The sequence below is a fragment of the Metarhizium robertsii genome (assembly GCF_000187425.2).
Source record: "Metarhizium robertsii ARSEF 23 chromosome Unknown MAA_Scf_1, whole genome shotgun sequence".
Lineage (NCBI taxonomy): Eukaryota > Fungi > Ascomycota > Sordariomycetes > Hypocreales > Clavicipitaceae > Metarhizium > Metarhizium robertsii.
This window is the reverse complement of record NW_011942149.1, coordinates 2,312,048-2,324,932: the sequence shown is the minus strand read 5'-3', so window position 1 is coordinate 2,324,932 and position 12,885 is coordinate 2,312,048. Positions and strand designations below refer to the sequence as shown.

The 12,885-nt window shown below is 53.4% G+C and overlaps 5 protein-coding genes across 5 annotated transcripts; 3 read left to right on the top strand and 2 right to left on the bottom strand.

Annotated features, from left to right (window-relative positions):
- Positions 1–432: 432 nt before the first annotated feature.
- On the top strand, positions 433–2,016 carry MAA_04708 (Major facilitator superfamily domain, general substrate transporter; the record flags this gene model as incomplete). Its single annotated transcript, XM_007822804.1, has 2 exons — positions 433–666; positions 736–2,016. The coding sequence occupies 2 exons, from the start codon at positions 433–435 to the stop codon at positions 2,014–2,016; spliced, it is 1,515 nt and encodes a 504-aa protein (XP_007820995.1).
- Positions 2,017–3,572: 1,556 nt separating this feature from the next.
- Positions 3,573–4,112, top strand: MAA_04709 (uncharacterized protein; the record flags this gene model as incomplete). Its single annotated transcript, XM_007822805.1, has 1 exon — positions 3,573–4,112. One exon carries the CDS (start codon positions 3,573–3,575, stop codon positions 4,110–4,112), a length of 540 nt encoding a protein of 179 aa, XP_007820996.1.
- A 2,822-nt stretch (positions 4,113–6,934) lies between these two features.
- Positions 6,935–7,682, top strand: MAA_04710 (Glutathione S-transferase/chloride channel; the record flags this gene model as incomplete). Its single annotated transcript, XM_007822806.1, has 2 exons — positions 6,935–7,144; positions 7,227–7,682. The coding sequence occupies 2 exons, from the start codon at positions 6,935–6,937 to the stop codon at positions 7,680–7,682; spliced, it is 666 nt and encodes a 221-aa protein (XP_007820997.1).
- Positions 7,683–7,890: 208 nt separating this feature from the next.
- MAA_04711 (PAP2 superfamily protein) lies at positions 7,891–9,083 on the bottom strand (the record flags this gene model as incomplete). The annotated part of the gene is made up of 2 exons (XM_007822807.1): positions 7,891–8,862; positions 8,931–9,083. The coding sequence occupies 2 exons, from the start codon at positions 9,081–9,083 to the stop codon at positions 7,891–7,893; spliced, it is 1,125 nt and encodes a 374-aa protein (XP_007820998.1).
- Positions 9,084–9,798: 715 nt separating this feature from the next.
- MAA_04712 (glycoside hydrolase family 72) lies at positions 9,799–11,504 on the bottom strand (the record flags this gene model as incomplete). Its single annotated transcript, XM_007822808.1, has 2 exons — positions 9,799–11,346; positions 11,418–11,504. The coding sequence occupies 2 exons, from the start codon at positions 11,502–11,504 to the stop codon at positions 9,799–9,801; spliced, it is 1,635 nt and encodes a 544-aa protein (XP_007820999.1).
- Between the last annotated feature and the right edge of the window lie 1,381 nt (positions 11,505–12,885).

The window sequence follows — 12,885 nt, the reverse complement described above, 5'->3', positions numbered from 1 at the left end:
ATGGATAAACAAGCTTACCCCCGGGCTCCGCTTGCAACCAGGCCAGTTGACCCGGCTGTGGAGTTGAGCGCCACCATGTAACGTGTGAGGATTTGCAGACCTGCGCGCCCATTCCAACGGCCTCGTCGCAACGACTTGATGGAAATCGCCCATGAATGCCATCAAATGCCCAAGTGCCAAGTTTGCCAAGCTTTGGGGGCGCGCCGAGGGTCTACGCCAGGGCTTCTGATATGCAAGATCCCCTGTTTACATAGATTGTCGGGCGCCCTTGATATATGATCCATTGTAACCCCGAGATTTGGGGGCGCTCCCATGCTCGCCCTGGGAAGAAAAAGCGTAGAGCCATTTCTTTTTTTATTCTCCTCCCGCTATTCCCCAGATTCTGCACAGTAGCTGCGCCCTCTTTCCCCTCCTCCCCTCCGCGGATTCGCCATGGCACAGTCATCACACGAGGCGGATCGTGTACCTTCGGCCGAGAACCAGAAGCCCTCGGCGGTTCATAATCACGACGCAGACAACACCACGACGACTCCGAGGGCCATGTCCCCCGAGGAGCCGGAGACGGAGATGGGCTTCCAGCCGCATCCCTCCAAGATTGTCCGCTTCTACTCTCACCCATGGACGCAGATCCTGCTCATCTCCTTTATCTGCTTCTGCATGCCCGGGGTGCGTTTTGCGTCTCGCGTCTTCTCCCGTGACACAGGAATACAAGACTGACAAGGTTGAACCCCCTAGATGTACAATGCGCTCACGGGACTCGGCGGCTCAGGACAGGTCGACTCGACCGTCGCCGCCAACGCCACCGTCGCTCTCCTCTCGGCCACGGCGGCCACGGCGCTGACCGTCGCCGGGCCCGTCTTCTCCATCCTCGGGCCGCGCATCAGCTTTCTCATCGCCGGCTGGACGTACGCCCTGTACAGCGGCTCGCTGCTTAACTTCAACCACACCGGCAATGGCGCCTTTGTCATTGGGTCCGGCGCCGTCGTCGGCGTCGGCGCGTCCTTTGTCTGGATCGTCCAGGGCGCCATCATGACGACGTACGTCGACGAGTCGCAAAAGGGCCGCGCCATCGCCGTCTTCTGGGTCATCTTCAACCTCGGCGGCGGCATCGGCTCCCTGGCCTCGTTCGGCCTCAACTACCACTCGACGTCCGGCACCGTCTCCGACTCGACGTACATTGCCCTCATGGCCATGATGCTGTTCGGCTGGACCCTCGGCGTCTTCATCTGCTCGCCCTCCCGCATCCGCCTGGCCCAGCTCAACAAGGCCGTCGAGACGGAAAAGCACACCCTCGCGGGCACCGCCGCCACCGCCGTCAAGACCATTGCCCGCTGGCGCGTCCTCTGCATGCTGCCGCTCTTCTACTCGGCCAACGTCTTTTACAGCTACCAGCAGAACCAGGTCAACGGCGAGACCTTCAACATCCGCACCCGCTCCCTCAACGGCGCCCTGTACTGGATGGCCCAGATGCTCGGCGGCCTCCTGATCGGGCTGCTCCTCGACCTGCCCTGCTTCGACCGCCCCATGCGCGCCAGGCTCGGCTGGCTCACCGTCTTCGTCACTGGCATGGCCATCTGGGGCGGAGGCTACCGCTTCCAGCAGTGGCAGGACGCCCGGCTGGCCGCCGGCCATCGCCAGGACGTCGACTTTAAGCAGGGGAGCCTCTCTACCGGGCCCATCTTCCTGTACATCTTCTACGGCGCCTACGACGCCCTGTGGCAGGGCTACGCCTACTGGCTGATTGGCACCGAGTCCAACAGCTCGGCTCGCGCCGCCGTCCTCGTCGGGGCGTACAAGTCTCTGCAGGCCGCCGGCGGTGCCATGGCGTGGCGTATCAATGCCCAGAAGGTGGCTCCGATGAGCCAGTTTGGCATGAACTGGGGCATGTGTATCGGCTCCCTGGTCATTGTGTTGCCGACCGTGCTGACAGTCTCCAAGACGACGACGACCGATGATGAGGCAAAGGTTGCGTCGGGAGGGCAGGAACAGCCCAGCAAATTAGTCTCGGAGGAGTAGACGTGGCGAGCGTTTGAATGAAATTCATGTCTGGTTTATTTATATAATTGCATAGCGTAATATACACCACTTGATTGAGTTGCCGTCTTTGGTCACTGGGAGTTTGCGACCTCTTGGCCCATTTGTTCTTTTTGAGGAGATGCCTCTACCGTTGACGTGTTGGGGGCGTCTGGTCCATACTGCCGACATGGACCGCTGTAGGCTAAGGAAGGATACATGTAGGGGTGGTGCTCGAGATGTCAACTAGAATAAAAAGAAGTCGGGAGAGAACGAAGAGAGTGGTAGAGGCTCGTGGGGAGGAGGGAAGAACGATCAATTGACGGGCTGCAACAGGCCACAGGCCAAGGAGAGCTTTTATCTTGTGAGAGATGAGTCACATGCAACTCCAGCTGCTGTGGTGATGTGAGAGTGAGGTCAAACTAAGGGGAACGTGCTGCAAAGACCGCCGACATATATAAGTATCATGATATATGTACACATCTGTAGGAGACCCTTCACTTTTGGTATGGAGCAGATTCGCAGCAGAACGTGCACGTGACACGGGCAAAAGTCGTGGAGCAATTTGTGGTGGGCACCTTCCTAGTGGGCCAGAAATGTCCCGTGCCTGCATGTCGATGTTCCTGCTGTCAAGTGCTGAATCGCTTCAGGTCCATCAGCATCAATAGCTGGGCACACCATTTTTATTCACCGACTACTCCGTACACGGAGTAAGTGAAAGCCAAGACACGGACACGATTCAGTACCAAGTCAAGTCTAGCTTCACCCGGCTTTTAAGCTGCCTGACAAGCCAGAACCAGCGGCAATTGCCTAGCTGAGGCGATCAATCCTGGCGCTTCGGACGGCCCAGGCCGGGATACAGACTGGACGAATCGAAATACTAATGGAGCACCAAGTCTAAAAATAGGCTCCCTCATGACGGCACGGAGCTTTGCTGCCCAACTCATCCATCGGAACTGCAAAATATCAAATGGGAAGAGTGACCCGTACAGGCATCTGCGTGCTGGCGGAAGGAATCCGAAAGCTGCTCCGTGTTCGCATCTCAATGCTCCGTATTCAACCTTGAGACTACTGGCCATTGTCGAGGCGCCAATGATGACGATGCAAATCAAGCCAGGAAGCGCCCCGTGGGCTTCACTATAGGCAGGGCTGAAGCCGTGGCGGTCCGCCGCAATGGATAAGATCATAAGACGAGCTCGAAGGAGGAATACTTCCTGGTTGTGCCATCTGCAACCTGCATCTCAGCCTCAGCTACCCTTGCCACGCTCTGCTGTCAAGCTGTTATGGTGGCGGCGCCTCAACCTGCCAATGGTCGAATAAGGTCAATGGGCGACGGTGATCAACAAGGCTGGATGTGTGCCGACTTCCCGGCGCCATTGCACATCAACGCGCAAGCCGAAATTGCGAGTTCAGCTGTCGTAGAAGCTGATTCAGTATGGAGGAGGTGGGTTAGGTTGTGAAAAACCGACTCGAAGTTTGCCTCTCTTTTTATTCACCCCGACCCCAGGACGAGCTTGTCTCCTTTGCCCTCTCCCCATCATTTGTCTTGATCACCAAAAATGGCATACGAAATGACCAGCCCGCAGGGCCAAACAATTGTGCACCAGCAACATGTCCCCGCGAGACGAGGCATGTCACGCTGGTGGCCCGTCTCCTTCTTCATCGCTGCCATCATCTTCTTCATCATTGGGGGAGGTCTCATGGGCGCATGGGCTGCCAGCTTCGACGGCTACGCCTATTACACCGACGGCAACTGGTATGGCGCCATCGCCTGCTTCGTCATTGCCAGTCTTCTCAAGTTGACCGCCTGGATTCTTCTCATCGTTTGGTGTGTAAAGGGGAGGAACCGGGCCCAGCCATCGACGACTGTCACCTACGTCAACCCGCCGCCCGTGAACGGCGCTTATGCCGTGCCGCCGCAGAATTACTTCCAGCAGCCTTACAGTGCGGATCCGACAAAGTCGCAGGCTCCTGCTCCGGTCTATCAGAACGTCGAGCCTGTCCCGATGCAATACGGGGAGACGGCGCGCTATTGCGGCAACTGCGGCAATGCTACTACAACACCATTCTGTGCTCAGTGCGGGGGAAAGGTTTTCTAAGTCGTTGTGCAACGTCTGCGCGTTCAAATTGTTGAGAAGATGATGCAAAGGGGAGTTTTTGGGGCCATGTCGCATGTTGACGATGCTTGGTGACTACCTAGGTAGTTGGCAACAGGGACTCGGGAAGTTGTTGCCGTGTGTTTTGAACCGTCGATTCGTCTGCCGATACGGTTGAACGAGGATAAGCTAATCTGGAGTCAATTACATGAAGCCAGTTGTGCTGCATACCGTTCTCTAGTGTCCTCTGTGTAACAATGTCAGGAGTCGGTCCTAAGACGAGGTACCTCGAAAATTATAATGCAGCTGATTTCCGTGTTATGTCATTGGTCAGACAGTCAAGTCACATAGCTAGATCTTGAAACGATACTGGTATCTGGTCCATCCCAAGGCTCTTTATCCTCTGATTATCTTGCTATTTCCATCTTCTTCACTCCCGCTGCGATAAGAGTGGCATAGGCAATAGTTGTCAGAAAGTGTCTCTTGTCCTCGTTCTTCAACAGCAGTTTCGGGTTCTTTATTCTCTCTGGCTTCTTCGATGCAATGTTGTACTTGGTTGGCGCAAGACTGCAACCACTGCCCGTTACTGTCCTGCGAGCAGAGCTCATCTAAGCAGACTGCTCTAGTGTGCCGTTTAAGAATCCGCAATCAACTCGAGCCTATTTTAGTTGAGAGATGCGTCCTCGGCTATCAAACTAGGCTACTAACCGTGAGTTTCTCTCTAGTAGAAGGCCAATTAACACCATCGTTGGGCCAAGTAGTAACGGCACACTTGCTGCACTGGTTGGTGCACATTGTTTGAAGCTTCCCTCGCCCTTTCCTATCGTCTAAACACAAGATTAGCAGCATACGACAAGACTGACTATTAGTAGGAGCTCATACGTCGTCTTTTCAGACTCTTCGTTTGGCACTGGAGAAGCCGCGCCAAGTCCCGTGGGCTTCGGCCCATGTGCATCCAAGCACTGCTCCGCGGACTCGAAGCTGCTGATGGTGTGGATGAGGTTGCGCCTATGCGGATCGTCAAGACTTAAAAGCCTTGCAGAATTCTTTAGTGCCACAGGTCCTTTCTGCAATTGGCGTATTATCGCCACGGCAAAGTTCATGCGTCCAATTTCCCAAAGTGGACACGGCCAAGATGATTGTCATTGTGAATTCTTTGGATTCTCCAGTCCAGCATAAAGTTGGGCTCGCCACAGTCATGCAATGGGTCTCGGTATTGATTGACCGTGGGATCCCACCGGGACATGCTGCGGTGCTTTATTCCTCCCTTTCTTTGAGCTTCCTTTGCATTGTGTATCCTCATCCCGCGTGGTGCTTGGTGTGTTATATTGGCATCAGGCCATTGCCAACGCCAAGTCGAGCACTCCGCAGCCCATTCAAGCACTCCAACGCCTGTAAGTCTAGCCATGAATGATTGACCTGACAAGTCAAGTTGAAGTTTGTGGGGATTCTCCCCTGAAAGGAGCGAATAGGGGCACTTTTAGTAATAAGAGCACTTTTGATTTATATTAATAGCTATGAATCATGATAAAAGTATGTTTATAAAAGAGCAATAATTTTTTAATGTTAACTTGTATTGATAAGAGATTTTTATTAGCCCATTACGTACTTTCTCCCTCACGAGTCACATGCTCTTTCTAATAATTCCTCTTAGTTCAATGTTGGCTGCAACCCCCTTTATCATGTGCTAAACATTCAGGGTCTGAATTGTACTTGAATACATACCTTAGGTACATGTCCTACACGTGTCGGGTGTCGGGGATACATGTATTGCTCAATATGGAAAGAGGAGTACGCAATGCCCTCTTCTGAATGGCCCAGCAGCAAAACATGCCCAGGTACAAATCACTGCCGGCGCTGCTGACGGACCATGACATGATTCTGACCAACTTTGCGGCCCGGATATCGGGGCCGGGAACCACAGAGCAGTTTTTATTAATAGCATCACATCGGTAAGCGGGCCTCCACGGGGACTCGAGTTGGAACCCGAGAGGGAGGAGACAATGACCTCATGTACGTTCCACCTCTTGGTTCCGGTTAGAGCAGTTGTTTCAGCCGAAACGGGAATAAGCGCTCTCTGCCCTTGGCCCTCGGCCCCGAGCGACGAAATACTACTAGTACTGCTAGCACTAGTACTAGTACATACAACACTATGAACATCCACAGCCGCGAACAGGACTAGACTGCCATTTGATATAGTATTTTCATCGCCTAGCGCGGCAATGACTCTGTAGAGTTTATCCTAATTGCGTTGATCCATTGTTGTCCGCCCACTCGGAGCCCGCCAGCATCCACCGACTAATATCGATGTCGTCGGCCTTGTTTGTTATCCGCCCACAAAGTCCCCCTCTCTCATGATGAGGAATCACCGCAGAAATAGACGACGCAACCATCGGCGATTATCCGCTTGTTAGCCGGCCGGGTCAGGTCGCCGAGTTTCAATGCGCCCAGACAGACGTCCCCCCCCGTCTCCCTGGCCGCGCCGGAAAACCGCTTGGCCGTGAACTAGGCATTGCATTTATTTATAATCAGCATTATGGCCGATTGGTAAGCTACCCACTTGCGCCGTGGGCTACATGTCATGTCCACAGTCCCGGCGCCGAGCGCCTCGAGGTTTGCGTGGAGAAGGCCTCAATAGAGATTGGATGATTCTGCATGTCACTGGAGGAAAAGTTTAAGTAGTACGCGTACCCTGATAGTTTGGAGACGAGTATATCAATTGACTTTGTCCCACGACTCCAAAACACTCGCCTCCAACTTCAACCATCCTCACGCACACCATCAACTCAAACCACCAACTCCCCAAAAGTAAACCATCACTGAAAATGGCCAGCCTCAAGACCATGACCCTCCACTCCCACGCGGGCGGCCCCAACCCGTGGAAAGTAGCCATCATCCTCGAGGAGCTCGGCCTCCCCTACGAGCACAAGTTTCTCGACTTCAAGCAAGTCAAAGAAGAGCCCTTCATCTCGCTGAACCCCAATGGCCGGGTTCCCGTCCTCGAGGACCCCAACACCGGCATCAGTCTCTGGGAGGTACGTACTAATAAAAAAGGCACACTTTGACAGTGCCCTTCAACAACAACTCAGACCCCCGTGCTGACAACACACCACACAGTCTGGCGCCATAATCGACTACCTCATCGACACCTATGACACCACCAACAAGCTCCAGTACACCAGCACGCCCGAAAAGTACCAGACCCGCGTCTGGGAGCACTTCCAAATGTCGGGCCAGGGCCCGTACTTTGGCCAGCTCATCTGGTTCACGCGGTACCACCCCGAAAAGCTCCAGTCGGCAATCGACCGCTACGCCAACGAGGTTCGCCGCGTGACGGGCGTCATCGACGCCCACCTGAAGAAGCAAAAGACCGAGTATCTGGTCGGCGACAAGCTGACATATGCCGATCTCATGTTTGTCCCGTGGGCCGTGGCGGTTTCCAGCATGGCCGGCGACCTTTTGGACCTGTCGGGCTATGACGCCTACGACGCCTGGTTTGCCAAGTTGAAGAGCCGGCCGTCGGCGGCCAAGATCATCAAGGAGAGGGAGGCGGCTCTCGCTGCCAGCCATTAAGATGTGAGCCGGGCATGACCCTGGGGCCCGAGACTGGGGTTATGATGTGAATTGTTCATGATGGGAGATGACAAAGAGTCAAATTACAGGAATTCTGAGACGGGAGCTAGCAAAAAGTGTCAACTAGGGTAAATAAGGTAAAAAAAAAAGTATCAGGCGTTTCACCAGAAATGGTAATCAAGCGCCAATAGTTGCAACACCTCAGCTCTCATGTGCCAAGCTCTCCAGCTCTGTGATATGACCTTGCAACAGCCCGCCTCGTGGGTCTGCCTTCGACAACTGTCTCGCCAGTGTCGCTCCTCTGCGCTTCCGTCGAATCATGTCCGCAGAAATCACGGTTGTCGCGCTCACCTGGCTCGTTGAAACCGTGCACGCCTCCCCCCCATCCGACGCTACGTGTAACCGTCTGCGTCACAATATCACAGTCGTAACCGAAAGGCTCAGTCTCCCGCAGCGGCAAATGGTTGAACCTCCAATCCAGCACGGCGGCATACGTGGACCGGTACGAAGCGACGGCCATGACGATGCCAATCATCGATCCACTCACTATATCGTACCAGTTGTGCGCGGCGTCAATAGTGAGTGAGCAGGCTATCATGACGGCTGCGAGCAGTGGGCTCATTGTCAGTGCTAGTTTCCAAAATGCCGGTTTGTGGTCCGCCCAGACTTTCAGCTTCGCATTCAGCCAAAGAAACAAGAAGAAAAAACCCGCAAAGGCCGCGGTTGAATGGCCGCTTGGAAATGATGTAACCGCCTCCTTGAGTCGCCAGGTGTCGGTTTGCGTGCATACTTCTGTGGTGTACATGACTTGCTGGAACCCAACCGCGTTCAATCCAGTCTTGTTGTGTCTTCTTGCTAGGGAGATGTCCGGTTCGCACACATCAAGAAAGTATGGTCGGAATCCGCCTATGAGCTGCTTGATAGTCACTTGGAAGATCGTCCCAAGTGAGACGGCCCACATTGTGCCCATGATGGCATTGCTGGCGTCCCAAGCCGACTTGATTCGAACCTGGGCAAGCAGATAGACAAGTATAGGTCCAAGGATGGAAACCAGCCCCGAGAACCACGCTGGCAAAATCCAACCGCGGTAGGGGTAGGCCCATTCGGGATACACGATATCCCCCGAGCCATTGAATGTGATGGGAAAGGTTCGCACTACCTTGATCGGGGCATAATAAACCTACCAGTCTCGTGTTAGTTTTAACATGGGTACACCCAGGATGTGAAGGTGGTCATGTCGGCACGTACGCACATACTCAAGGCGCCGATGGTTAGCATCAGGAGCACATCCATCCAATTCAATCGAATCCACTCCTTCAAGAATGCTCTCAAGTCATGAAGAAATGAAGGCTGACCTAGTGACACCGAGTCTGCCCCATTTGTTTGCGGCATGGAAGGCATGGCCAGCTGCCTGTCCTATGACGATGTCTTGGGTGGTGGTGCCGGATAAAGCACTCCGCAGATGGTAGCTTCTAAAATGAAACGAAATAAAACAAATCCGTAAAAAAAAAAGAAAAAAAATTGACGATGAAGATGTGTCAGTGCGTGTGTGACGTCGAGGATGAACGCCATTCCGACCTGACGTCATGTGACGTGGTCGTTGCCTCGTGTACTTTGTGCTTAAAGGAGCCTGCCCGTCAATATTCCTGCCTTGCGTAAAAGTACATAGAAGCTTGATTCGAGGCGCGATTTACGTCTGCGTGGATAGGAAGTCGGAATTTATTCGCATACGTTTGTAAATGCTTCCTCCCAGTTTATATCGTTCTGTCGTGGTCGTTGGCCGATTCAGTCAGATGTGGTATCACCGAGTTGACAGGTCCCCACTTCAGCTGGACCACATCGTCATCCCAACCAATATCAAAAGCCCGTTGTCACGAGCTGTGAAACAGCCCATTCATAGACACCCACATTACACGAAACAAGAGAAAACGAAATACGACACGTCCTTGAATAAGTGGTTTGCTCATTTCTATTGTGCCACGGAAAGTAGGCAACAGCAATGCTTGATACAAAAATAGTCCGAAGACGACAGCTGACAAGTCCGAACCCGACACCAGAACCATACACTATGTACGCTCCAAAAACAACTTCCACCAAGGTATATACATCACGCAATTTACAGAGCAACCATACCAGCACCAACGCAGAGGGCCACCAACATGTAGAGGCCCACAGCAAAGTCGCCAATGGCGAAGATACGGGCAACGGGGGCGCCATGAACGGCAAAATTGTCGCTACTACTAGTAGCCTTGGCATTGCCGCCGCCGCCGATGGGAGAGGTAGCGGTGGCGGCTTTCTTGTTAGTGTCACTGGCCTTGGCCAGGGCATCGGAGCAAGAGGAGTCAGAGTTGGCACTCTGGGTCTCAGCGGAGCCGTTAAAGTCGCAAGCATCCTTGGCCTTCTTCTGGCTGCTGTAATAGGCATCAAGAACGTAGGCAAGCTTCTCCTCATCGCTGCACATGCTGTAGGCACCGTAGACACCAGTAGTGGCATTGCCATTGATACCGGCACAAGATTCGGGAGAGGCGTCGCAGATGAAGCCAAAGATGTCGCCGAATTTCTTGACAGCAAGGCCGGACTTGGGGACGCAAGCACGGGACTTGACCATGCAGGAGCAGAGACTCTTATCGGGGGTAGGAGGGAGGGCCTTGTTAGCCTGCCAGTTGTCGGTCAACTTGGGGCACTCGTTCATCTTGCCACCGGGCTTGTACTCGGACATTTCCACGGTCTTGGGCGTGGCCCCGTTGACCTTCTTCTTCAGGGCGTCAAAGTCCTTGAGCTTGGTGGCTTTGCCGCCAGAAACCTTGACCAGACCGTAATCGTTGGCCTCCTGGTAGTACATGTAGACGATACCACCGCTGAAGGTGTCAGTCATGTCATCAGAGTAGAGGGCGGTGGTTTCGTCAAAGATACGGTTGGCAGCGCCGTCGTTGTTGCAACCATACTCGGCAAAGAATACAGGGACAGAGTAGTTCTCAAAGAATTTAACCTGCTGATCATAGCCGGACTTCTGCATAGAGCTCTTTCCACACCAAGAGTAGATGTTGTAACCCCAGAAATCAATGGACTCTTCGACAGTGTTGCAGTTGAAGTAGTCGGCAATCTCAGCGCGAATATCCTTGTCATCGTTGGCGGCGTAGCCAACACCAAGCCATCTGGTAATCTTCTTGTTGTTCTTTATGTAGGCCTTGGTGTCTCGAACAGCGGCCTTGACAAAGGCAGAGGCAGCGGTATTGTTCTTAGCGTTGGAGACCTCGTTTCCAGCAAAGAAGCCGATGACGTTGGGGTACTGGGCAAGCTCATCAATGACAGCCGTGTAACGCTCAAACAGGGCAGTGTTCCACTGAGGAGTGTCGCGGTTGATGGAATTGTCGGGCTCGCTGAGATCGGACACGATGTAAATGCCGGCATCCTGCAGCAGCTCCATGCAGGCCTTGTGGTCGGCCTTGGGGTCGATGGCGTAGGTTCGAATGACGTTGGTGCCGAGCTCCTTGAGAAGAGGGACATCACGCTTGCAAACAGTCTCATCGGAGAGAGGGTCGACGTAGTTCTTCTTTGTATCGGAGGAGGAAGAAGAAGAAGAACCACCGGCGCCGACTTCCTGCTGGTAAGCAATACCCTTCATGTAGAACTGAGTTCCGTTTTTGTAGAAGAATTTGGAGCCCTGTATGGATGCAATTGCTTTTGTCAGAAATTGGTTTCTAAGGCGTAATAAAAACAATGCTGTCAACGGACCTTGACCTCGATGGGCTCAATGTCGGCGGCGGCCAGGGCGTTCCCTGCGACGGCAAGGAACGCCAACGAAAGCTTAGCTAGTCCCATGTTGGCGGGATTCCAATACTGCAAATGCGGAAGCTTGTTCTCTTGTTCTTTACGGGTTGAACAGTTGCAAGTGTGAAAAAGAGAAAAAAACTTGACGAGTATTTCCAAGGAGTGTCAGGAATGTAGTTCAAAAAGTTGTTGTAGCTTGCTATGGACGATAAGGAGTGTCAGAAAAGGCGTAACAAATGAGGCAGCCAACCTCTATTGGTAAAAATTAGACGCGTATTAAAAAGAAGAAAAAGAAGATGATGGAGAAGAGACCTCAGAGCCAAAACCGTAGCTTTTGAGATCGGGAAACGAGTGTGGTTTTGACCAAAGTCAAGTTGGAGAAGGAACGAAAGAGAAGGCAAGCCGACAACACAGGAGGCGACCACAAGGTACTGCCAGGGGTTGCCATCAGATGGAGAATAAGGAAATTGGCTGGCGCCAATCCCTCAAATGGATATTCAGGGGGCCAGCGCGGGGATTGATTGGCTCAGGCTAGCAGACTGGGTCGAACGGGCATCCAGACGGCACGGTTCAGCGCAAGTTTTATTAGCCACCGGTACAAAACAGGCACACGGGGCCAAGTGCCATAGAGCCAATAGGAGCTATTTATTAGGGGGAGGTCGAAGTACATTTGGGCATGAAGCACCTCTATTATTTTGTACCGAACCTAATGTCATAATTTAAAACATCCTTTCCCCATAATTCTCTTTAGAACCTCTCGAATCGCTGTCGGCACCTGTCTGGAACTCCCCTATGTCGCCAGACTTTCGGCCAATGAAACAAGGCACCTGGGGGTTATTTACACCAGACCAGCTGTACATAACGCTTACCGTAGGATCTGACATCGACCGACCACATGCACAGGCGGGAGGCGTGAGGCGCTAGACCCCCCAGCGAACCCCACAGCAGACATCAGCGTAGCGGCACAGCCTCTTCGAACCCCCCAGTGCCCCGAACAGGCTTAGAGTTGCATCACTGGAACTCATGCACCGTCCAACTGGCTGGGGCACTGGGCCACCGTTTCTTCCCTGAACAACTCCTTGGGCAACCCCCTGAACGTCCTCTGATCGCCCCCACTTCTCCTGGCCAGCGCGAGGCGCAGCACCAGGAACAGACGAGCTTGTTTGTGATGATCGGTCCAGGGGCAATCTCCTGGCGGGCAATTGGTGACATCTGGACTTTGATGACTGATGAATCTTCAAGACGGGTGGCCAAAAGGAGGTGATGCCCGTGCTGGTTGGTCTGAATGGCGCGCGTTGGGTCGTTGGGTGGGCGGCTAGCAAAACCAGACACTAACGGCATTGCCAGAGCATCTCGGTCCGTCCTATCCTCTCGCATCGACATCTTTCAACTTTGCTGCCGCCTTTCCGTTGAGCACCTTGGGCGTCAGCCC